At 39.9% G+C, this 23,056-nt stretch overlaps 1 protein-coding gene across 2 annotated transcripts in view; it reads right to left on the bottom strand.

The window, feature by feature from the left end:
- PTPN14 (protein tyrosine phosphatase non-receptor type 14) overlaps positions 1–23,056 on the bottom strand; it is a 114,330-nt gene that overhangs the window by 59,747 nt on the left and 31,527 nt on the right. For both annotated transcript variants that reach the window (XM_075749245.1, XM_075749246.1), the window contains exons 2-3: positions 10,608–10,933; positions 2,813–2,982 (exon numbers count right to left, since the gene is read on the bottom strand). In XM_075749245.1, coding sequence (XP_075605360.1) covers positions 2,813–2,982; positions 10,608–10,781 — 344 coding nt within the window. In that variant the 5' untranslated portion in view covers positions 10,782–10,933. The remainder of the gene's footprint in view (positions 1–2,812; positions 2,983–10,607; positions 10,934–23,056) is intronic.

A 23,056-nucleotide genomic window follows, 5' to 3' on the forward strand; every position in this document is an offset into this window, starting at 1 on the left:
TCCAGGAGCCTGCAGGCAACTAAAATCCAGGAGCCTGCAGGCATAATTAGCATTTTAGACTTCCAACAGTAACAATAAAATATAAGGAAGTCATGATTTTATAAATAAATTATTATGGCTTCACCTAAATATGAATTGTCTTATTTGTACAAGGATTCCTCCTGTTGGACTTAATTGCCAAACAATAGCAGAATACAAAATGGTCGACAGATTGTTTTGAAGAGTCAGATGGTCTTTCAAATGAATATGATTAAGGAACACTGCCTCAGAGCCACCGACCAACCCCACAAGTAATGCTCCTCTCAACCAACAAAACCTAAAAACCTTGGATCATTTTCCCACTTCACACATGAGGTGTGGGGGGCTGCAGTTGCTGGAAGCAGGGAGGAGTATTCAGTTTGGGACAAATTGCTCAAAACCAGCTATCAAGCCAAAGTCTATAATGCTACAGGTCAGACACAGAGTAAACCATCTCAGTAAACCAATTCCTTGGCTTTTGAATGCTTGTGGATTATGTGTTTGCTAAAGTATTCTCAGAAGACTTTCCATCATCTTCAAGGAATATTAATCAACCCTGGAAATTCTGGAGTCTACAATTAACTAAAAGCCATGACTGAGAGATGGGTTTCACCTCAAGCTCCAAACATGGCCAGGCAACCTCAGGGCTGGAGATGTTTCCACCAAGAGAAGGTTACAAAGGTAACAGGTTCACTGCTAGCAGTGCTGTCCCTAGCTTACAGCTTCAGCCTTTGGTGATGCTTTTGTTTTGGGGTTGGGTTGGTTGGTTTGTGGTGGTTTTGCAGCTTCCCAGAAGGAGATGAAGTGTCTGATCACGAGTTTTGCATTTAAGAGAGATTTGTCATTTGTATGTAAATAGAAGTCAAATACATAGGCACTGAGTGGGTGAGTCTAGTGCCTACCTCACCATCACAGGTAATCGTATCATGATCAGGCCTAATCCTCAAAGTAGCCAGTCTCAATTTAAAAAAAAAAAAAGTTTTATCAGTCTACCAAGAGGAAAGGCAAAAAAAAAAATAAAATTACCAAACCCCTCCCATCTCTCCATCTAATCACACTTTAGACTAAGCCTTTCCCCACCATTTGTCTCAGAAGAGTCCTCCATGCCCCCACACTCATTGCTTCAAACATGAGATTTACCACATCTACCTAGCATTGCACGGTTGAAGGTTTGCTGCCATCTCATCATCTACAGTGAAGCAATTCCACTTCAGGGGGGAAAAAAAATAATAATAAAAAAATCTTAACAGGCTATTCTGTGTGTGAGATCCATTAGTAAGCTGCTGGTTTTGCTACAGACATTTAAAGAAACGTAAGAGGCACTTATAAGACTCTGTAGCTTATGTTATCAATCACTTCAGAAAGAGAAACAATTCAGCAGCCACTCCAACTGAGAGTGCTGCGAAGTTCAATTGTCACTGAAATGTTTTGTTATTGCCAACCTGGGCAGAATGAGCAAATACACCTCTGCAGGTGAGCTATGAATGAGCAATCAGCACTGCAGGCTGCAGCTTGAAGAGATAATAGCATCCAAGTAGCTACAATGCTTCCTTGCACACAACTATGCCAGGATTGGGCCGACAAAAGCGAACAACAGAACGTTTCAGACATTCTGACTGCACGTTAATAATTCTGAAGGAAAAGGTATGAGGCTTCCCTCTCCCAACACGTACAAAGCAGGAACGCACAGATACAGACAGGCATTGATGTTCAGTCCATTCCCAGGGAAATTTAAATTTTCTGATGCTTTCAGCCCACTGTTTGGCAAGAATTCTGCATATTCAGTAGTCAAGGGACTGCTTGACAGCTGACATTTTAAGAATCAAATCTTTTGCATCCTACCGAAGTTGATCCTCCAGTTCAGTGTTAAGAAAAAATCCTTTAAAATACACAATCTACAATACAAAAACAGGCTTCACATCTTGCACACCTTCTAGAATTAAAGCCACTCTTTCTCCACTATTTATACATCTTTTTTAGACATGATGACTACATGGTGAATTTCAGGTTTGCAGCAACAGAACACTTTTTCAGTGTGGAGGCTTCTGCCACCCTGTAGCCCTCACCTACTTATTCCAGGCTTTACCTCAAGTTGTGCTGATGCAACTTTGCTCTAGAACAGATAAATGAAATAATTTTGGTTAAAAACAAAACAAGTCCACCCCTTTTTGGGTGAGGTGGGCTTTTTTTTCCTTTCTCTCTTTTTTTTTTTTTTATTTAAATACAGCACAGATGTGCAAAAACCACACAGTGATGTGGTTTACAAGAATAGCCCCTCAAAACAGTTGCATTGTTACAACTGCAGCACAGGGCTGTGAATAAAAGAGTAATTCCCACTGAAGTTGTTTGCAAAGGTACACCCTGATCATAATTAAAGGACTAATACCCTCTAACAATCTTAATCCTTTTGTGAAGCGTAAGGGGAAAAAAAAAAACCAGGAGTGGGATGGGCAAAACCCAGAAAGATGCCAAAGATGCCTATGGCTTCCTTTTAATCAGCAGAAGGTTACAGAAAAAGAGTATGGTCACCATAGTCCCTTTTAAAATTTATGTCAGGTTTTTAAACAAATACCTATTATTCCGTTTTTGTTTCTACAGCTGGTCATGTATAATCATCCAGCAATACTGCCCCCCCAATACAGTCAAGTGGTGATTTCTCACACTTTTTCCTATTTGGGAAATCATCAGAAAAGACCAGACGATACCCGAGCAAATACTGAATGCCAGAAACAGAGCAACTGTCCATTCCCTCCCACCTATATCACAATAGTGTGAACAGAAGGAAACCACATACCTTGTTACCTCCTGCTGCAGTCGGGAAACACTGGGCACATAGAACATTACCCCAAAGAAAAGCAAAGGCTCATTGGCAAATTTGTCCAGCTGCTTCTTCAGAGGCTTTTCCAGTTCAACCCAGCGGGCTTGCTGGCTCTTGCTGAGAAACCAAAGGCCGAAGTAGTGTGTCTAGATAACGAAACAAAACAGTGTCAGTTTACCTTTTTCAGCTAGATCACACACACAATCAACGACACAAATGCAAATAAGAACAGATGGTATTGTTTAATTTTTTCCATGTGCAAAATCAGAATAATTTTTTTCTACTGTCCTTTTTTATTTTTAGGACAATCTTAAAAACAATGACAAATTCATATTACAATACAATATACTTCACAGAGTACTGTCTGCCCCTTACCATCTCTCCTAAGTGCATACTAAAGAGATCTAGCTCACATTATGGCACAGGTGATATAAATGATTTACAGAAAGTGTCCTGAGTCTTCGTTTCCTTTTACACCCATGCCTTGTGACCAGACGGCAAACGTGAAGTCTGAATCAAAGCCCAAAGGCTTCATGAGACTTTGGATCAAGCCCACTGCAGGCAAAGGACAAGGACTCTTCCAACTATAAAAAAAGAATGCAAACCCACACACGTATGTCAGAAAATAGCTACCATTACCAGAACCGTTTACCCAATAAACATGTTTACTTTTTTTTTTTTAAATGCACTCACAAGGTTTTGTGACAGACAAGTTATTACACTTAAAATGCACATCACACACACAAGTTGTTCACTCTAGGCTCTTACAGAAATACCAGGCTGAAAACCTCAGCTACTTCCTATCCTGTATAAATCTCACTGGCTGTAGTACCTCCTGTATAAGCCACACGGGACTGTTGCTGGGGTGGAGAGTGTTCAGAACTACAGCTTCAAATACTACAAATTGGTAATAAGCAGCTGAAGGAATAGGCAATCCATCATGAAGGATTCTGTCAAAAAGCCCTTAAATCACTGTATTAAACACACTGATCTACCACTACAGGCAAATGCATACAATAATTAACAGCAAGTACTGTGACTACAGATCTGATGAAAAGGTGAGAAAAAAAAAAAAAAAAAAAAGGGTTCATGCTTAGCAAAGCAACTAATCCATTAGTTGCTTGGAAATCTGACTGTAGCCCTAACTGTGAAGTTTGTATCAACAGTTTTTTCTTCAGTATTTCAGCTGACAGCATCTGGAGATTTCCAGCTATGCCTTCAATATGAAATACCACTCTGTACTACCACTGGAATGAAATAGAAACTGTGAGAGGCACTTCAGTGGACACCGAGCAGACTTAGGATCTGAAAGTGGGATCATTAATATTTCTGCATATTTTTCTCATTTTATTTCAATAAATTATTCTTTCTTGGTGTTTAATCTTATGGAAACTACTGAAAAGTTTTCATTGTATCTGGAGTCAACTGGATTAGATTAACCCTAAAACAAATAAAACACTTATTTTGTTGTTATGGTTTAACTTACCTGGACAACGATCCTTCCACAGGCAGTGACAATCCTTTAACATAGCACCACATTTTAAATAACAATACTTGAGACAAAAGAATAGAAAAATCCCTATTTGCTGTTTTATAAAACTTTCATTTGGAATTACTTTTAATACATTCAGAAAGTTTGGCCTATAAATCAACCATCAAGATTTCACCAACTGGATTTCCCAGACATTCATGCTTTTAAATAAAAACTCTTCAAAAGTAGCAACCAAATTGCAACCATCACACTTTGCAAAAGCCACCATCAACAGCCTGTTTCACTTTGGTAATGATACTTCTCTCAAAACCATTGCATGTACCATGACTTAGCAAACAACACAAGGGCGACTAATGCAATACTGAAAAATTAAAATGCTTAGAAATAACAACAAGCCAGCAGGGGCAACACTGCTCCAAATATTTTATAGCTGAGAGCATCACATATAATAACTCTGAATTGGAGTGCAGGTGTATTTACTTTAGGGTCTCATTATGTACATATTTTCAACTTTGGAAAACGTCCAGACTAACATTTAACTAAGGTGATAACTAATTCAACTTGATTCCTCAATTAAGCTGACAAATCTGCAGTATAGCTTGAATACTGCTCTGTCCTTTCTCTTCAAGGTCAGTTTAGTACAGCAAAGCAAGCTAGTTCTTTTTCTGAAGAGAATAAACGTAGTATTTCCTTCTAGAATTTAAAGGTATCTTCAATCAATCAATCCAGGGCACAAATAAATCAAGAAGCCAGAACCTCCCACAGGATAAACTTAAAGCTAACCAATTCACTGATACACTCCCCCTCTGGAGTCATCACTGGATAAGAAGTTCTTTCTGACAAGCTCACCATGATCGAAATTAGATTAAAATGGAGGTGGGAGGGACAGTGGAGACAGCAAAGGAATTCATGTGAAGGTAGAAAAAAAACCCATAGTGATTTTACCACCTCATAAGGGAAATCCTTTAACACACAAACTCTTGAAAATCACTGCAGGGCAGCTCCTCCTCAGCAAGAAACAGTGCAGAGCTGTGAAAATAGACCTTCCCTATTACTTTGAAAGGTAAACATTCACATCACCTAGGACCCAAATTTGCAGTGCCAAGTAAAGCATCTAGCAACTACGATGATTTGGAGTCTGAAGTCTAAAAGAGTTATTCAAGGGATTAAGGGTATTGCAATTAAACAGCTCAAATGAGCACAGTCCCTCCCCCTTTGAGTGGGAGCAGGGGGACAAAAAATTTAGATTTGCTACAGTAGAAAGGCTCTTCAAGTACCAAATCCAGAATCCTGAATCACTTCCAAGGAATAAAAAGTGAAGGGAATGCAGTGTTTGAGCTTCTAGACTGCAGCAGATACAGTGGACTGACCACGGCAGCATGCATTTCCCACGACAAAGACAACTGTTTTCCTGGAAAGCAGGCTGGAGAGGATCGAGCAATTGCAGATGAAGCACAGGGACTGCAGAGCAGAGCTCAAGTCACAAATACATGCACTTTGGAGAGACAATCAACACAGTTATCTGAATGTCAGCTGCCCGTTGACAGGAATTTTCCTTCTTGAAAACGTTAGCATTTTTTAACAACTCACAGCGGGGAAGGACTTCTATAGCCACCGCCGCAAATGCCTGAAGAGACCCTCTCCCCGAGGAACAACAATAATTCCCAAACAGGAACAGAGGAACATGGGACTGAAAATGGCCAGACCATCAAGTTCAGTGTGCTATGATCAGGCATATGACTGTCCAGAAGGTCTTACAGAATCCAAGTCACGTGTTGCCATACGCTTCAGCCCACAAAACCACTGACTTCATTCCAGTTTTCATGGAATAAATATCTACACCTACACCTGGCATACTCTGAAATAACATGGGCTGCTCTAGCAGGTATATCAGCAGTCAAAGTGGCAAAGAAAGTGAATGATGCTTTCACTTCCAAAAAATAAAAAATCCTTCCTCCAGCTGCAGTTGACAGACTGGTGATACACACTGAAGGAAAGCTTTTTATAATGCTAAATGTATGCATACACATCCATTCTACAGATAAAGAGCATCAGGTGCCAGTGCTTTTGGTCTGCCTCATCTGTAAACACACGAAGAGCTCTGTTAGAGAAGAGTTTACATTAATTTTCTCTCAAGGTTTTAAAATTTGTCTTACCTACCATACATGACTTCATACATGGTACAAGGAAACTGGCTTGCACTCCTCCAGGAACTGTGGTCCTCTGCTAAAGCAGTGGCCAAGAACCAAAGCACCTGCACGCCCCAACAACACTACATTGAAAGGCAATCCTTGAAATATGGTGAGGCAGAAAAGAAAACTGGATACAGAAAACCTGCGCTGAGAAGTCTTAAAGGAGACAACATTCTAGCTGCCAGTTCAAGAGACAACATATTAGTTTTGGACTTGGACTTAGCCATGCTTCTAAGTCCAGAACTGCCCCTGCCTTTATGTTGGGCAAAAAGAGTAGAATTGTCAACAACAGGAGATGACAGACACTTACTAAACCAGCAAATCTCATTCGAAAAGATCCAACCAGACAGGCTCGGTGTTTATTAAAGCATCTGGCTAAGCAGCCAACTAAGTATTTATCCTTGAGAAAGAGGCAGAGTTCCAGCTCCTCTGGGCAAAAAGCATTAAACCCTGCTACCCTGGGGTGCTCGCACAGAGGGGGAAGCACCATTTATGGCAGTTAATTGTTCCTAGAAGGTCTCTTGTCCAAGCGCCGCCTGAACCCCATCCCAGCTTCGCTGGCATGATGAGTCAAACCAAGCCAAACTTCGAGGCAACCTGGCTGCTGAACACAGGTTTTCAGTAGTGCCCTATGTGGAGGGGACACTTTCTAGGGCACAAATAAAAGGTCAGGATGGCAGCAGATGGCCACCTCTGCACAGTGGTCAGTATCTGCCTGCGATGCTCGGCCCACCATCCACCTGCTTTGGGGTGGGTTTTGCAGCGTCATAGTGCTGGAGGTACCATTGTGAAATTCAGCTTAGAAGAATAATTTTGGTTGGGAAGGACCTTCTTCCCTCCCCTCTCAAGCCCTCTCCTTACAATATGTCAGAACATTCCATCTTTAAACTTTTTATCATTTTATAAAGTGAATTAAGGAGAATAAAAAGGAGACAGAGACATGAAGTCTCACAACAGATTTGTACAGATTACTCTGCTATTTCAAGCAGGTTCACTTAGTCTCGCTTGAAGAGACTTATATTGGGAAAAAAAGTCCTTCTTATAACCTGTACACATACATATGAGATTATTAAATTACGTTTCTGACCTTGTCTTTCCTCTCTTTCCCTTCATCCCTTCTTCTCGTCTTTACTTTTTACATAACGCTGGCATAAGAGTTCGTTTTATTAGAACCAGTAATTGTTCAACTAGAAGACCTGATGCTTTGTCAAGAGCTTTGCTGAAAAGGATAAAACCAGATTTTACAGTAGTTACATGGCTACATTTTCTACTGACCTATTCCTGAACCCTGACTCAGTTAGGGAGGGAGTTGCATTCCCCAGAGATCAAATAGAAATATGCATAATCCATTAGACACTGTTTTTCAGTCATGTGTGGTATAATGATCGACAGTGCTTCACAACAATACATACAGTAATCTCAAACAGGTTTGCTTTATAGCAGGGGGAGTTTGGATAGTGTTTATTTATTTCTAAGAAATTGGCTTGAGTGAAACATGGATGTATTCCTAACACAAAGGTAAAAATTGGGGTACACCTGGATTTTATTTAAATGTAAGACCAAACTGAGGTATCAAACAAAAATTGACCTTTACTTTTAAGAGAACACATGTTCTTACCTGAGACTGCATGGAGGAGACAAACAGGATTTTAGCACTGTTTTGTGAGCGTGGGATTTAATGAAGCTTAGTTTCTTCCTTACTTGTACATCACAGTTTGCTAATCAAGATTTCTAAGAAAGGGCATATTCCAGATGAAGTTTTTGCTGCATTTGAGGAATTTAAAATGTCTCTGCAATATAGACACTTGCAAGGATTTTCTCTTCGGTACACTTGACGGGCTTCTCTCCTCTACTCAGCTATCCAGCTGCACAAATCTTGTAGAAATTTGAGCTTTGTCAAACTATTTTTGACCCTTCTGTAGCATTTGATTGGCCAGTGAGTTCAAAAAAGATGGTAAGCCTAGAGAGGGAAGGGGACAGACACCAAATGACTGCATCAGCCTTGTTTCCCCACGAACGATGGCAGGAAGACTACAGGGGCAGAATAATTGAATTTTGGGTCTGAGGAAAAGGTCAGCACCCAGCACCTCCAAGCTTGCTAGCTGCAATTATTCCTCTTGAAAGGAGCAGAAGAGGATACAGGGAGACCCTTTCAGAGTTGAAACAGGTTGGTAATTCTCTTCTCTCCTAAACATTTAAAGCAGCAATGAATGCCACCAGAATCAATCAGGAAAAGAGATTTAAAAAAAAAAAAAAAACAACAACAAAACCTTCTGTCAAAAAATGCTGTACTGTTGAAATCTGAACTTCACAAAATTTGTTCAATGTTGCCAAAACTTTGTTTAGAAAAAAAAGTGGGGAGGGTGATGAAAGAAGGGAAAAGTGTTCCAACAACATCAAAGCATTCTCTTCTGTGTTGTTAAAATATTTTTTATCTTGAAACACAAACTTTTAGTGCTGACATATTTCTTTTTGCATGACACAAATAATTTTGAAAAGGCAAAACCCAAAGCAATAGAGAAACCCCCATGAAATTGAACACTAACCAAAACAACTTTCTTTGCTACTCTACAGTCCAATCTCTCTTCTCTGGAAAATTTTGAAATTTCGGGCTTTGTTCCAAAGTGGAACAAAACACGTTCTAAAATCACAAAATGCTTTGTGGAAAAGAATGCTAACCCGCTGACGGGGCTATTGTTTGCAAACGCAGGTGGACCTCCAGAGAGAATGATCAGGCCCCAGACTTCTGCTATACCAACTAGATAAGCCCACAAGGAATACAAGGAGAATCACTTCATTCATTTCACTCCTTCCTGCACTGGAAGGAAAAGGAAGGACCTAATGTCTCTGTAAAGACACCTGAAAGCATCACCAACAAAAAAAAAAAAAAAAAAAAAAAAAAAGAAAAAGGTAATTACCGGGAGACCTTCATCTCTAGAAGTGGAAGGGGAACATGAGTCTACTAAAATCCACATCAAAAAAACTCAAAACAAGTATGAAAAATCACTATGCTATATTCTGACTCTCTGCCCTATTCCTGCCTACACAGTCTCCTGCCTATTCTGCACACACGCCCACGCAGAGAGAGATTCTTCTCTCATTCTTTATCATTATTGATATACAAAAGGAGTTTTTGTTTGGTTTTCACCTGAACTAGTTACTTGTATGCTACCTTCCAGTTGCCACCATTACAAAGGGTCACAGACCAACAGATGTAAGACACTGCAAGCTTATTAGATTTCCCAGCTGTGCTTACAGAAAGCATCAGCCAGGACAGTCAGATGATAATGCAGCAATTTTCAGGCAATGGTTTTTAACTTCTGATTTGCCTAGTAGCATGCAGGATACATGCAAGGATCCCACAGAAGGTAAGAAAAGACAGTTCATTGGTGCCATGCACATTGGAGAGATATTTCTAAAAAGGCCTCAACACTTAAAATAAACACTGAACTCTACAGCAAGAAGTAGAAAATAAAGGATTTCAGTCTTCAATAAAGTAAGACTGGGTTTCTTCAGCCTTTTCAGAAGCACTGGGAAGACAAAAGAAGCCTTTCAGAGTTTCAGATGTGAAATATTTCAGGTAACAAAAGAAAGAAAAAAATCCACCATCTTCAAACTGCTACTAGTTGCTCCTGCTAGTAATGCAACTGTTGCTTCTTTCAGGATGTTAGTAACAAGAATATATTTATGTGAAGGTGGATATTTAAAAGCCAGTGGTCTCCTTCCCCTAGCATAATTCAACCAGCAGTGGTGATGAAACCATGGTTACCTTCGGATAAAAGTTACTGTAATTGGCCTTTGGCATCCCAGTTCAGAAAGTAACACTCATCGCTTTCTAAGAAACAAAGAAACCTCATCTTCACATTTCAAAGAGCTCTCAAAACTATGATGAATGAGCAACAGCACAAAACCCTGAGTGCCGTTCTATCTTCAGTTTTCATGCAACCAGAACATGTTTGTCCAAGCTCCAGCTGCTGATCATATCTGGCCAGCTCTGAGAATAACATGATTCAAACAAACAGATTGCTTGAGCTAAAAATGTGTCAAATTATACAGTGACAGATGGTCTTTCCCAGGTTACTCTTACCTCACGTAATTCTAGCCTCTGAGCGACAGCTTCCAAGCACTCCTGCCCCGTGCTCTCCACAGAGAGGGTGCACTCGATCACATTGCTGTCCAGCAGACGGATCCTTGTCACAAAGCAGTTCTTGCTCAAGACGTTGTAGCGTCTGGTCCGTCGCAGTTTCAGCCCGAAAGGCATGGCTGTTGGCCTGGAAGGTTGCCCCTTCCCTGTACTCTTCTGAGAGTTATCAGCACACTTGTCGACTTGCCTTGAAGGCTTCTTCAATTGGCACTACTCTCCTCCAGAAATGGAGGTAGCTGTCCATTCCCAGGGCAAGCTTCAAGGAATTTCTGCAAAATACATACAAGTAAGTAGAGTCAAGTGTGAAGTAAGATGTTCCTAAAGATCAGTGGAAAAGAAAAAAGCTTTAGAGAGTCACGTTTACAACTGTAAAATAAACATCTTCACACACAGGACTGCCAGGCCCTTACTACACCTCCCAAAAGAACATCTTATATAACAAATCTTTCAAAATTCTATTTTGGCACTGAATTTAAAGCACAGATTTAATTGCAAAGCCATTCTTTGAGAAGCTCAGTGCAAACAGCAACTCTACAGGGCACACATCCAGAGGTGCTAACTCTCCCACCATTACCCCCACCACAGGGGTCTATAACATAATCTTCAAGTTAAGTTTTGGTGCCCTCAGGCCAGCTTTGAAAGCTAGCTTAAAAAGCTAAGGAATAGAGGCATTTAAAAGAGGTGCGATTTTGAAAGAAGAAAGGCTGGCTGAAGTCAGCAGGAAATGCAGGCACTCAGCACCTCTGAAAAAAATCAAACTTAAAGTATGCATGTGAAAGGCAAGAAGCATCCCAGCCATTTCAGAGAAGGCTCCTCTGAGGCAATCCCTGACATTTTGCTCACTTTCAGCTCCCAAAGCAATTCTGCATTTCACCCTTTCAGGTGGAATGAGTAACTGCAGGAGCAGCTGTCAGAAACCAGGATAAAACTGCGTGGGAGAAAGAGAACACATATTCTAGTAATAATTCTTATTGCTACTCCTAAATTTTATCAGGGACATGCAACTGTTAAGCCAAAATACAATGTAGACGGAAGAACTAGAGATACAGAAATAATGACATTTAAGAAGCTACGATCCTCATCTGCGAGATCCACTTCTTTTTTTAAAAAAGTAGTTTAGTTAGGAGCAGGTTCAAGCTAAACCAAAACAAAGCATTTGCACTAGCATAACCAGCTTTAAAATGTCACTGTCCACATGCAGAGAGGAAAGAAATCAAAAGCAAATTACTTGCTACCAAGCCTTCTTGGGTTTGTTTGAATATTCTGGAGAAAGAGATGGAGGGACACTAACGCTGGCATTTAAAAGTCCATTTCTCTTAACAAACAGTACTGCAAACAAAAACTAGCTCCAATTTCCTTGCTTCTTAAGAGAAGCAACAGAAAGCACTGCCAGCAGAGTATGCATCATTTAGCTGGATGTGACATTTCAAACAGATAATACATTGCTCACATGTGTCATTTGGCATAGAACTGCATGAATCAGTTATTTTCACTTTTTACTGAATGTAGTTGCTATGGAGATTATTAGAAGCAGACTGATTGACTACAGTGATTATCATTATGCTAGAAACATAACTATCACATATTTGATAAAACGTATCATCCAAAGCCAGTATATCTTGGCATTTATTAGAGAGTTAAAGCAACACAAACCAAAACACCCCACACAAACAGAAAACCACAACCAACCTCTCGCTGGTCAGGTGTGCAACTACCCTGATAGTCTACTAGCTTTACCAGAGAAAAGCCTAGAAACTTTGAGAAGGGGCATGTGCTATTTGACTCAAGTGCAAACAAACCTATCAAATTAGCCGCTGTAGTTTAATCTCCCATTTCTAACCTTCGTGTGTACAGACATAATGTATTATTTTCACATGATTGCATGAAAGAACTGTTATACCTTGCATCACTGTAACATCAGAAGCCATCAAAGACACATGAATAAATCCTCACAAGCTGATGAAGCAGGGACATGTTATCCATGACCCACAGAAGAGGAATTGAAACAAACATTAGCCAGCTTGTCCAACATCACTCAGGAGAATGGCAGCAGATCTACGTACTAAAACAGGCAGGCTGGGCTAGTGCTTTAACCCCTAGCCAACTATTTCGCAATTACCTTGCCTACCAACCTATCCAAAACTACAGCACAAAGTTGAAAAGCAGGAAGAATGGAAGGAAATTACAAAGAATGACGGGTGTGGAGGACTATGTCTTATCAAGAATAGCGTTTTTATTCAGTCTCAGGCTTTGCAGATTATTCTAAGTCAGACACATGGAGAGTTTTAGCTAGCCAATTCAATTAAAAAAGAAAAAATCTTATCTTGCACTACTGTTAGTTGCTCACATTTCCTTGCAGAATATGAGCCATCCTCTGTACAGTAATTGTATAGTTAATAGTAGCCTAAAGATGAAATGAATGTAAGTAAAAGTGATTGGCCTTGTTCATCAGACACACTGAACACTACAGCTGTCACAGGATAAGCCATCCCAGAAGACTTGTGTGCAAACATGCTACTCTGGAATAAACCCACCAATTTCTGTATAACAGAAACATCAACATGGATTGTAAATCAACTGCTCTAAGTTATATCATACGCTCAGGTAAACAAGGACAATATTTCCTCCGTTTTTCAAGAAGCGGTAAGGTAAAAGCAGTTTCTCCTCAATTCTACCAGGGGCGATCAGCCAGCACCATCTTCTGAAGATGCAGGCATACAAACAGGTTAACGGATGCACTTTGCATAACAAGGTTTAGGTTACTTTTTCATTTCACTTAAATATACATAAATGCCTGATGACAGCTCTTTCACATGAAATGTCACACTTAAATTAGTTTCCAATTAAAGAATGAATTGAGATGGTGAGGCTGGAAGTTTAAACTGGCTCCGATTGGTCCAGCCTGTAACAACTATTAATTCTCAACTCAATGCACATCTAACTTTTCTGTTAACATATCTTCTTGATGTTTGGGCAACTTTCCACTTGGGTATTCTGTTAAGCTGACACTCAGAAAGCTTCTGGTAGGCTTTCTAAATCAGATCTCAAAGGCCCTGGTCGCTTACAGGTTCCCAAACAAACAGAGTATTCAGCTTCTTTATGTTTGTACAATCTTAAAGGCATCAGAAGCATCCATTTTTATTCACAGTTATTTTGTGGACAACTGAAAAAAAAGGGAGAAGACTGGAGATATAAGGGTTTTGGTCCTCCAACTGAAGGATTATTTCATTACAGGATCTCCTTTCCTGGTTAAAGGGCTGCCAAGGAGCAGCCACGTCCCTAACCAAGCCAGCCAAACCATGCAGGCATTCACAACACTCCCCTCCTCAAACTCACACTTTCATTACAATTGAAACAAAAAAACTAAAGCCAGCCTATAAAAAACTCATCAGATAACTATGAACTCATTCTGCTTTTAAAAAAGGATTTCTTTTAAGAATATTTCAGGTGTGAAAGAGACAGACATCTTTGAAACTGATGTTTTCTATTTAAATTTTTTTTTTCTGGAAAGAAACTAGATTGAGGTCTTTACAAACCTTTGGTATTTTTCCTTTTTTCTTCTTGTCCCATGTTTTGATTATTTTGGATTCTTTCTTCCTCTTCCCGCTGTCATACTCCAAATTTATGTATCAATTGCTTTCTGCGAGTTAAGCTTATTCTAACAAGTGTGCTGAATTAAACAACGTTTTTAGTAGGAGCATAAGCTTGGGAATTTAAACATTCCGTTAAATAGAAACTCCCTTTGTTTAAAGTACTTACTTGGTAGTCATATAAAGCAAAAAAAAAAAAAAAAAAAAAAAGTGTTCCCCAACCATATCCCAGAAAGCACAACTACAAAAATAATAATAAAAAAGGGCTCTGCAGAAGCACATACAATTTACCTGCCCATCTAATGACTCATCTTTAGGTGAGCCATCACTAATACCTGATATGAATACCAATTCAAAAATAAAATCTCAAAATCAGAAGTGGAAATCAGGTCCACTAAAAACCAAAAGCCTGGCACTAAAACCCTCAAGTATCTCAGAAAGTAAGTCTGAGAGACTAAGACAAGGTTTAGACAGGCGTGCACCGATGACAGTGTGGGCACGGGCATTGCCAGGGAGCAGCAGCAGGGCTGCCCCGGGACGGGGGGTGAGCTGGGAACTGTGGGTGACCCCAGCAGGGCACTGGCCTCACCCACTGCAGCACAGTCCTTCTGGAGATGAGCTGGGTGCTGGAAACAGGTCCGTTGACCCAACAAGGCATGGCCAGGGTTGAACCAGGTCCAGGGGCCACCCAGGGAGCCCCATCTGGGGCAGCTGGAGACAGAGCTGGAGACCAGCAACCACAGTGCTCAGACAGGGACTGATAGCCCCAGGTTGATCTGAAATGGAGGTCCCAGACATGCAGGCTGAGGGGGGCCGTGGAAGCCCCAGGTGAGGCTGGTCAGGTGCAGGACCAGGCCAGCAGAGTACTCTGACTGCATTTTAAACCTTTAACTCCTTTCAGCACATGCTCATTTGAAAGCTAAACTTCATTCTGCAAAAATATTTCTTCTGAAACAGTTTGATGACAAACATTGTGTACAAAATGTAAAATCAAACCAGCTTTTTCAAAAAGCATCTATCCCAAATGCAGTTTCATCAGTACAAATAAGAGATACCTTGTCTTACTGGATTCTTGGTAAAGTTTAATATTCTCTTGTTTCAACAAACCAAGAACAAAACCTGAACAAGCAGCCAACTCCTTTGCTATCATAGACATTGGAATCCTATTTCTTGTTACTTACTTGAAAAAGCCATATGGATAAAGTCAATGGTTACGGGTAACATAGGGAAGACAGAAGGTGGCAAAAAAGGATAAAGAATGAAAATAGACTTAACACAAAATAAAACTAAACTTTTAACCCATGATCTCATCCTAAGCAGAACATAAGTTCTCTTAACAGCTTTCACTAGAAAGAAGCTTAAGGATGTAGCCTAATACAAACCATATAAGTCGCAACTCAAGACATGCTGACTTATCCCACTCAATAACTACACATGGAAGCCTCACCAGCATATTGCCTGTGCAAAGGCAACAGATATGGATTATGATCTCTTCAACGGTATTTGATTTCCCCACGACACCACTGCATCTTACAGGGTGAGAGAGGAGAAATCATTGAGCATTCTTGCAAGAAATCCTTCCCTGTACAAAAGGGGTTTCAAGAGATACCACTGCCCTGTTGTTCAGCAACAGAATACTGTTTTCACATAGATAGAGGTAGCAAAAAACCACACATCACACGTAACCAAGAATATCTTCCAAGCACAATGCTGGGCACCAAACTGAAACACCTTCAAGCCACAGATGGCACAGCTGTAGTGGTTTAGGGAGAAAAAGGTTTATCATGTCCTGGAGAAGTAACACTATCTTATTAGCAGCCAGCCTTCTTCACTGGCCAGTCCCACATGAAGAACTAGGTCAGATTCACACTGTGATATGTAACCCGGAATTGCTTCTGATTTTTAAGAAAACTTGGTTAGTTTCTGTATAAAGTATAAAAATCTCTCAAGGGGTTTAAATTACCTGATGCACATACTTGCGCCTTTCCAAAACAGTATTTTTTTTCTTTAGGAGACATTACAGTGTAACCAGGTCAAACCACTACTACACAAAAAGCAAATAAATATTTCACACCTTTTCCAAACCTAAAACCAAAAGCACCCAGAAATACAAAAAATTCTTCCTTCACTCTCCCAAAGTCAGCTGGGACTGGCCAGATTTTTTTGCTAGCAGTTTTAAAAGACAGACTGAAGGGAGCAAGGGAAGCTGCTAAGTATTTCAGGAGGAGGTGGCCATACAGCAGAAACTGCTTGGTGTGGTGAAGGGCACTGCTCCAGTCACAGGGCATTTTCCTCCTTCCTTAAATTTATTTAAAGACCAGGAGAGAAGAAAGGCTTATAAATAATTAAGGCCAAGCTAACTCTCAGGACATTTCCAAGTAACGTGACTTGCTCTCCTCTGTTACAGACTTCTTATATTTAACTGTACCACATTCAAAGGAGCATTTAAAAAAATAACATCTGATATGAAATGCACTTAAAGCGGAATGCTTTCTCTCACTTCATTTGCTTTTGTACGTAATTTCTGAAACTCCAGGAAGAAAGCAATTACTGTCAAACTGCAGCCTGTATTTACCAACAGCGCGTGGCACCCCTCCAGCATTCCTAGCACTGCAGGAGCAGCAGCACACCTAACAGAAGTATGTAACCCTGGGCTGGGCGCGAGACCGCAGCATTTAACGTAAGCAAGTGGTATGCAAGCCTACAGTTTTAGGGAAGAATAAAAATAACAGTGTATGGGAGACAGGACATCTGGCACAGTCCATCTCTATCTAGTTGAGCTCTGTCTAGAGGAGGAAATCTCTCCTGTGAAATAGCTTACTCTCCCTTGATTGCTCTCATGTGAGAGTTTTATGCAGGTAGAGCATGGCAAGGAGTATTCTTGTACCTAACAAGGTGTCTGTATCCCACTCAGTTATGGGTGGAATTTCCATCAAGCCAGATAAAGTCTCAGAAGTCAAATTCATCTCTGGACAGATGAAAGTGGGTTTTAACCCCTACATAATAAAAGCCTTCTGTTGCAAGGCCGCTAATTTCAACTACTTGTTTATGCTGTCCCTGGCAAGACATGGACCTCATCCCCAGGCATTTAAATCTTTAAAAATTCTTCGGGAGATTTAAGTCTTACCATAATCCAAATAGTAATAAAACCAATAACATTCTCACCTCTACATTCTGGAAAGAGTAAAATTATACTTTCATTTCATTTTTATAACTATTACTATATCCTATGCAGAACTTTCAAAGTCTCTAAACATCCAGAGATCCCACACCCATGTGCATCAACAGATGCCAAGGACTCTGGGACATTCAAAGCAGAAGACAACTGCTACTGTTCCTACTACTATGCATCACCAGACACCAATACACAGTGGCCAAAGATCAAAAATCACCTCAGTTAGCATTTCTACTTTCCCAATTCCATCACAGCTTTCCCTTTGCAGGGAAAAAACTCCATTTTCCATCAGATCCATCTTTGTTGTAACAGATTTTTTTATATCTAAGTTGTCATGTGTTTTCACTGTATCCAAATGGGTCAGATTCTGCTTTCAGTAGTCCAAATAAAACATCTAGAGAGGTTTAAATAAAGTCAAAAGAATCATTCCAATTTGGACCAGTTAGAATTCTACCCTTTCTTTCTTCTCTTATATTGCAATACCTGTGAGAGTACGTACTCACTAACTCTGAAGTGTATAAATGTTAGTAGGTGCACCCTGTTATCCTCTCCTCCCCTGCTAAAGCACCACTCTTTTTGTGTGAAAACACCTTTCTTGTGCATCCACAGAACAGCTCTATGGAGTTTTGTGGATACAAATCTATCAGGCAGACACCTAATTACTCTTCTGCACCAAGGTGCACAAGTACCAAGTATTTTTGTGGATCTCACTAAGTTGGTCTGATGAACAGTCCCTATCACTGAAATGATTTGAACTTCTCAAACTGCAAATTAGTGCCTTATCTCTTACTGCCTTACTCATCACTCCAGAATACCCTCAACAATCCAACAGATCTTTAAAATGCAACTACTGATGAAGGACTCTGAGTGTAAGCTTTCAAATCAGGAGTGACATCTGCACAAAGTAACATACCTAAATGACACTTGGGTTGCCATTGTGATCAGTTTTAATCCACAAGAATATCAGTAATGAAGGTGGAGTTTTTACCACTCACCTGTACACCTTGTAGAACTTTGTCCTCTAAAGTTAAAACAAAACAAAATGCCGGACCCCAGTAGTTTTCCTTACTGCGTAGGAAATGCTGTCTACCTGTCCATGCCAGGTGTCTGCAGCAGCTCCACCTCTTTTTTCTTTCTCTCTTTCTTTCTTCCTCCCCCCCTTAATTTCAGAGCACATCACCACACCATTATGCCAGCTCTGGAAACGTGCTGGGACCTCCTCCTGGTAGAGCCACTTCACCTCCCTAACTTTGTAATAGAATAGGATCCTTTTCAGCTTAGTGAGTTTAAATAGCTCACAGTTAGAGACAGCATGAGTAGCTCACCTGGCACAGGGAAGAGAGCAGAACCACACAGCTCAGAGAAGGAAATGAGAGCGATTCTGCCTTAATTGATAGCAGTCAGTCAGGTCAGCTGAGTAGTTTGTGAAATCACAGCCCAAGGAAGGCTCCTGGTCTCAGCAGGCAAGGGTACACCCCAGAACATATTCCCATCCTTCCTGTATGGCAAAGCTACGTTAGAATAAAAGTTACTTTCTCCAAAATAGCCAGTTGATTCAAAATGCACTAACTTTTTTTTTTCTCAAAAGATGGCAATTTATTCTGTAATTGAATGTCCATAAGAGGAGTTAATATTGCAGAATCTAAATGGGTTGTGTTTTCTACATGGACAAACCATTCAGAAGAAAATCGAGGCTGGTATTTTGGCACATCCTTCTTTCAGACCCAGTACTACACCTGTTCTCTAAGTGCTGCCCTTCAGAAAAGGCACCAAAGGCACAAGGTCCTGCATACTAAAAGTTTTACTAAACACTTCCTAGCAATCAAAGATCAAGAAAACCTAACCATTATTGTAAGGGTCAACTATCTAAAATCGATTACATCCAAGTGCCTTAAAACCTCTCAGAAGATTTGTCAGGATTCTTCACTTTTTGTCCCTGTTTTACCCCAATCGCTACAATCACTAGCAACATCGTATCAGTGTCATTTAATATTTTTTCTTTTTTCAGTTAGTCACCTTTGTGAAAGGTTTTCAACTCCTTCAGGCTCGCTGGATCTATAGTGACTACAGGAGATTACTTTTCCTGCTAAATGTGATTGATAGGCATGCAAAACCATTATTAAAACACGGAAGGATATGCCTAGTGAAAACCACAGAAAAACTTACAGCAAGTTTTTGTTATTCTCTCATGTTACAAAGACACAAGTAAAACTGCAAATAAAAGTTCTAAACATAGCGTAACAGGAAGAGCAGAAGCAATAACTTTAATAGAGGTAATTGAAACAGATACGGAGTAAAATGATACACCCTAGTACATTCACACTAGATAAACCTGCACTAGCACAAACTGGTGCCAGTTGTTCTATAATTTCAAATGATGCAATAAAAATTTTGTTAAAAATAAAGTCAAAGAAGTCTAAACATCATCTATCCTGCTTTAATGAAAAATACCTATTTTCAAGAGCTGGCTGCAATTTCACTTCTGTATTGGGATTTTGCAACGGGATGGTGACAAGAGAGGACTTGGAGATTAAGAAGCAAATAGCCACAACACTTGTGAGACTGCAAGATCTGCCTCTGCAGCTCGTTCCACGGGTACCACCGTCCTGGTGTCAGCTGAAGACTGGAAGCTGCCTAGCTGCGTTAACGCAATGCTGCTTTCAGCCAAGACCCTGCCGGGAAGGCGTGTTACCCCAGCAAAATATGGTCCTATGCACTTAATAAAGGTGTGGTATCTCTGCTCCTGCCTTTCTTTTGGTTTTAATATGGCTTATACAACTGGGTTTCTACAATTTCTACTCAAACAGTAGTCATGCTTGTGTACCTCCCATTCTCCTTTGTTTCCTTTAATATATATATTTGGGAGATTATAAAGTCTTTCAAATTAACAGAAAACAGGAAAACTTGAGTTATAACTACAGATTCCAAAATGCATCACACTACCTCTAACTCTAAAGATTGCAAAAATCAAAAAGGTACGTATTTAATGTAAGGAGGTTCCAACATTTTGGGATTCCCACCAGGAAAGAAAACATTTTCTTAAAAAATCTGTCTTGTAAAGCCTGAAGAATCGTATGTACAACTGGGGGGAGAGGGGAAAGATCAGCAAGAAGCACTCAACTTGCAACAAATCAAATGTAAACAGTGTGGTGGCCCCTCCAAACTGCAAATCTGCCCTTTTTCTTATGGAAACAAGACCCAGTGCTGCCCACACTGATGTCAGTAATCAGACTGGCACCAAGTGAAGCAAGACCCATACCTGCAGGCTTACAGTAAGAATAAAACTTTGTTCCATTTCTTGAAGTGCAGAGCAATGGTCTACTTCCCAGGAGAGGCTCAGTTAATCCCATTCAGGTATTAGATAATGAACTGGGATAATGCAATGGAGGAAGTGTGGCTGCAGATAAGGAACAAGAGCCAAGTGTGATGGGGTGGAGGAGAAAGGGAGGAGAGGGAGGGAGAGAGAGGAAAAATAAAATTAAAAAAGTATGTACACTGTACATCCTAACCCACAACTGGGCACATTTAGTTACATAAGTAGATACTTCATCCAAGATCATAACATGAACCTTTGAACTTCCATGGAAAAAAGCCCCTCCACTACTCAATGCATTAAAGCATCAACGCTACAAAACGCTGAAAAAATTCCTTCAAGTTCTCTCAAAGGAGGATTATATTGTGGGCACATGCATGAAGAAAGTAAATCTGTTATCTTTACTGAATATAGGCCTTGATGTAAATAGTCTATGAATAACTGCATTTGTTTCGACAGCAAAACACCTCATCTGAAATACAGAATAGCTGCCGGAAATGAGCTAATGGGCCTTTTCTTTCTGTATTAAAGGATTATTTTCCAATGCCCACTGTGTGGGCTTAAACACTAGCCTGAAACAGTCAAAATACTTAGAAGTAAGATTTATGGCTAAAGGCAGGGGGGTACTGAGGGCCGCCTTTGAAGTGACTGACTTCTTTGACTGGTGTCTCAGAATTACAAGGCTACAAAAGCACCCCTCTCTGTGAGCAGCCCTCTGCGTTCTTCCTTCATCTCTGTTGCAGATCACATTGATAAATAAGATTTGAAAACAATTACCTGGTCAGCACATAGGAACTGAGATATTATTGACAACAGATGTCATGGTTTTTTCCTAATAACTTTTAACGAGGAAATGCTTATGCCTCAAATACCAGTCAAGCCATCAATATGAATCCTTCAGCATCAGTATGTTTTGCAAAAGCTTTCAAAGAAGCTTGGGAGAAAAATTAGAAATTTACTTCCACAGCATTCCAATAAGTGCTGCTAGTTGCACTGACAGAGGAAGGAATTGTACAAACTGTAATTCCATATTGTTTCACTGTATAGTAGTATAATTTTTTTTTAGTTATAACAGTATTATAATAGGTAAGTTTAGATTGACTGCTTATTTGCTCTAACATATTATTTGTCATTAATTCCATTCAAGAGAACAGCTTTGCACTGAAGGCTAGTAAAACTCTATTAGTTTTGGAGTGTAAAATACAAGTTACAGCTTTATACACAAAACCACAGCAATAAATTCTGAAAATTGTGGCATGCCATTCTTTGTTTAGCTTTCATAACAGTGCTGCAATAAATGCTTTACTACCTTTCCCCCCAAGTCTGGACAAAATATTCACCCTCTACTTATGATGATAGCTTTATTTGGAATCATACTTGAGGTTATCAGCTTTTAATGAGATTATAGCCTAATTCTTGCTAACTGACCCTATTAGAGAAGGTACTTGCTTTGTAACACTTCAGAGGGAAAAAATGCTTTGCAGAAACTTTTACTCGGTCATGAGCTGAAAAGAAATTCTTCTTTAAAATAAAACAGCATTATTCCTTGCTCAGATTAATCCATTTTTGTGTTGACATTCTAGCATATGACTTGAGCAACAGAGACCCAAAACTGACTTATAAGCTTGTGACCCTCCCTAGCTTACAAAATAGACTTTGTATATTAAAATGGAGAGAGACAAACATTAACAGCTAACATTAACCTTTTCTTATTTTGCTGTTCTTTACAAGCAATTCAGATTTAAAACTGAGAAATAGGACTTCCAGTCTCGCTTTTAGTTCTCATATAAAAAAACGACTAAGTTTACTGCAAATTTAAGTTGCACAATTTATGAAAGAAGCCTAGATCTAAACACAACTCGCACAAAATCAAAACACCTTCTGTATGACCACAGGTAGGTGTATTTGTTGTGTATGTGCACGTACTTATAAGTGGCACAAGTAGGACTCTGATCCATGGCAGTGGCCATTGAAGTGCTACTGAATACAAGCAAAGAAAACTACACAAATGATGTAAGTTTATTTTCTTATAAATAAGTACAAAACCTAAGCACCAGAAGAAGGTGAAGTAAAATAAAAAATGGTTAAACAATCTCTCTGTACATATCACGTTCTCTTGTTTGGTATCACATAATTGGACTTGCAGAAGTCTAAGGAGACTAGGTATCCCTAACATTTACACTCAGCATTAACTGGAATGCTGGGAGAAGCAAGAGAAGAAACAAGGAACAAAAATAAAAAGAGTGGAGAAAGCCCATGTGGTACAGCCCTTCTGTAATTCTGTTTCTGGTTAGCAAGTTGGAAGCATCTCATT

The sequence above is a fragment of the Balearica regulorum genome, chromosome 3, assembly GCF_011004875.1.
Source record: "Balearica regulorum gibbericeps isolate bBalReg1 chromosome 3, bBalReg1.pri, whole genome shotgun sequence".
NCBI lineage: Eukaryota > Metazoa > Chordata > Aves > Gruiformes > Gruidae > Balearica > Balearica regulorum.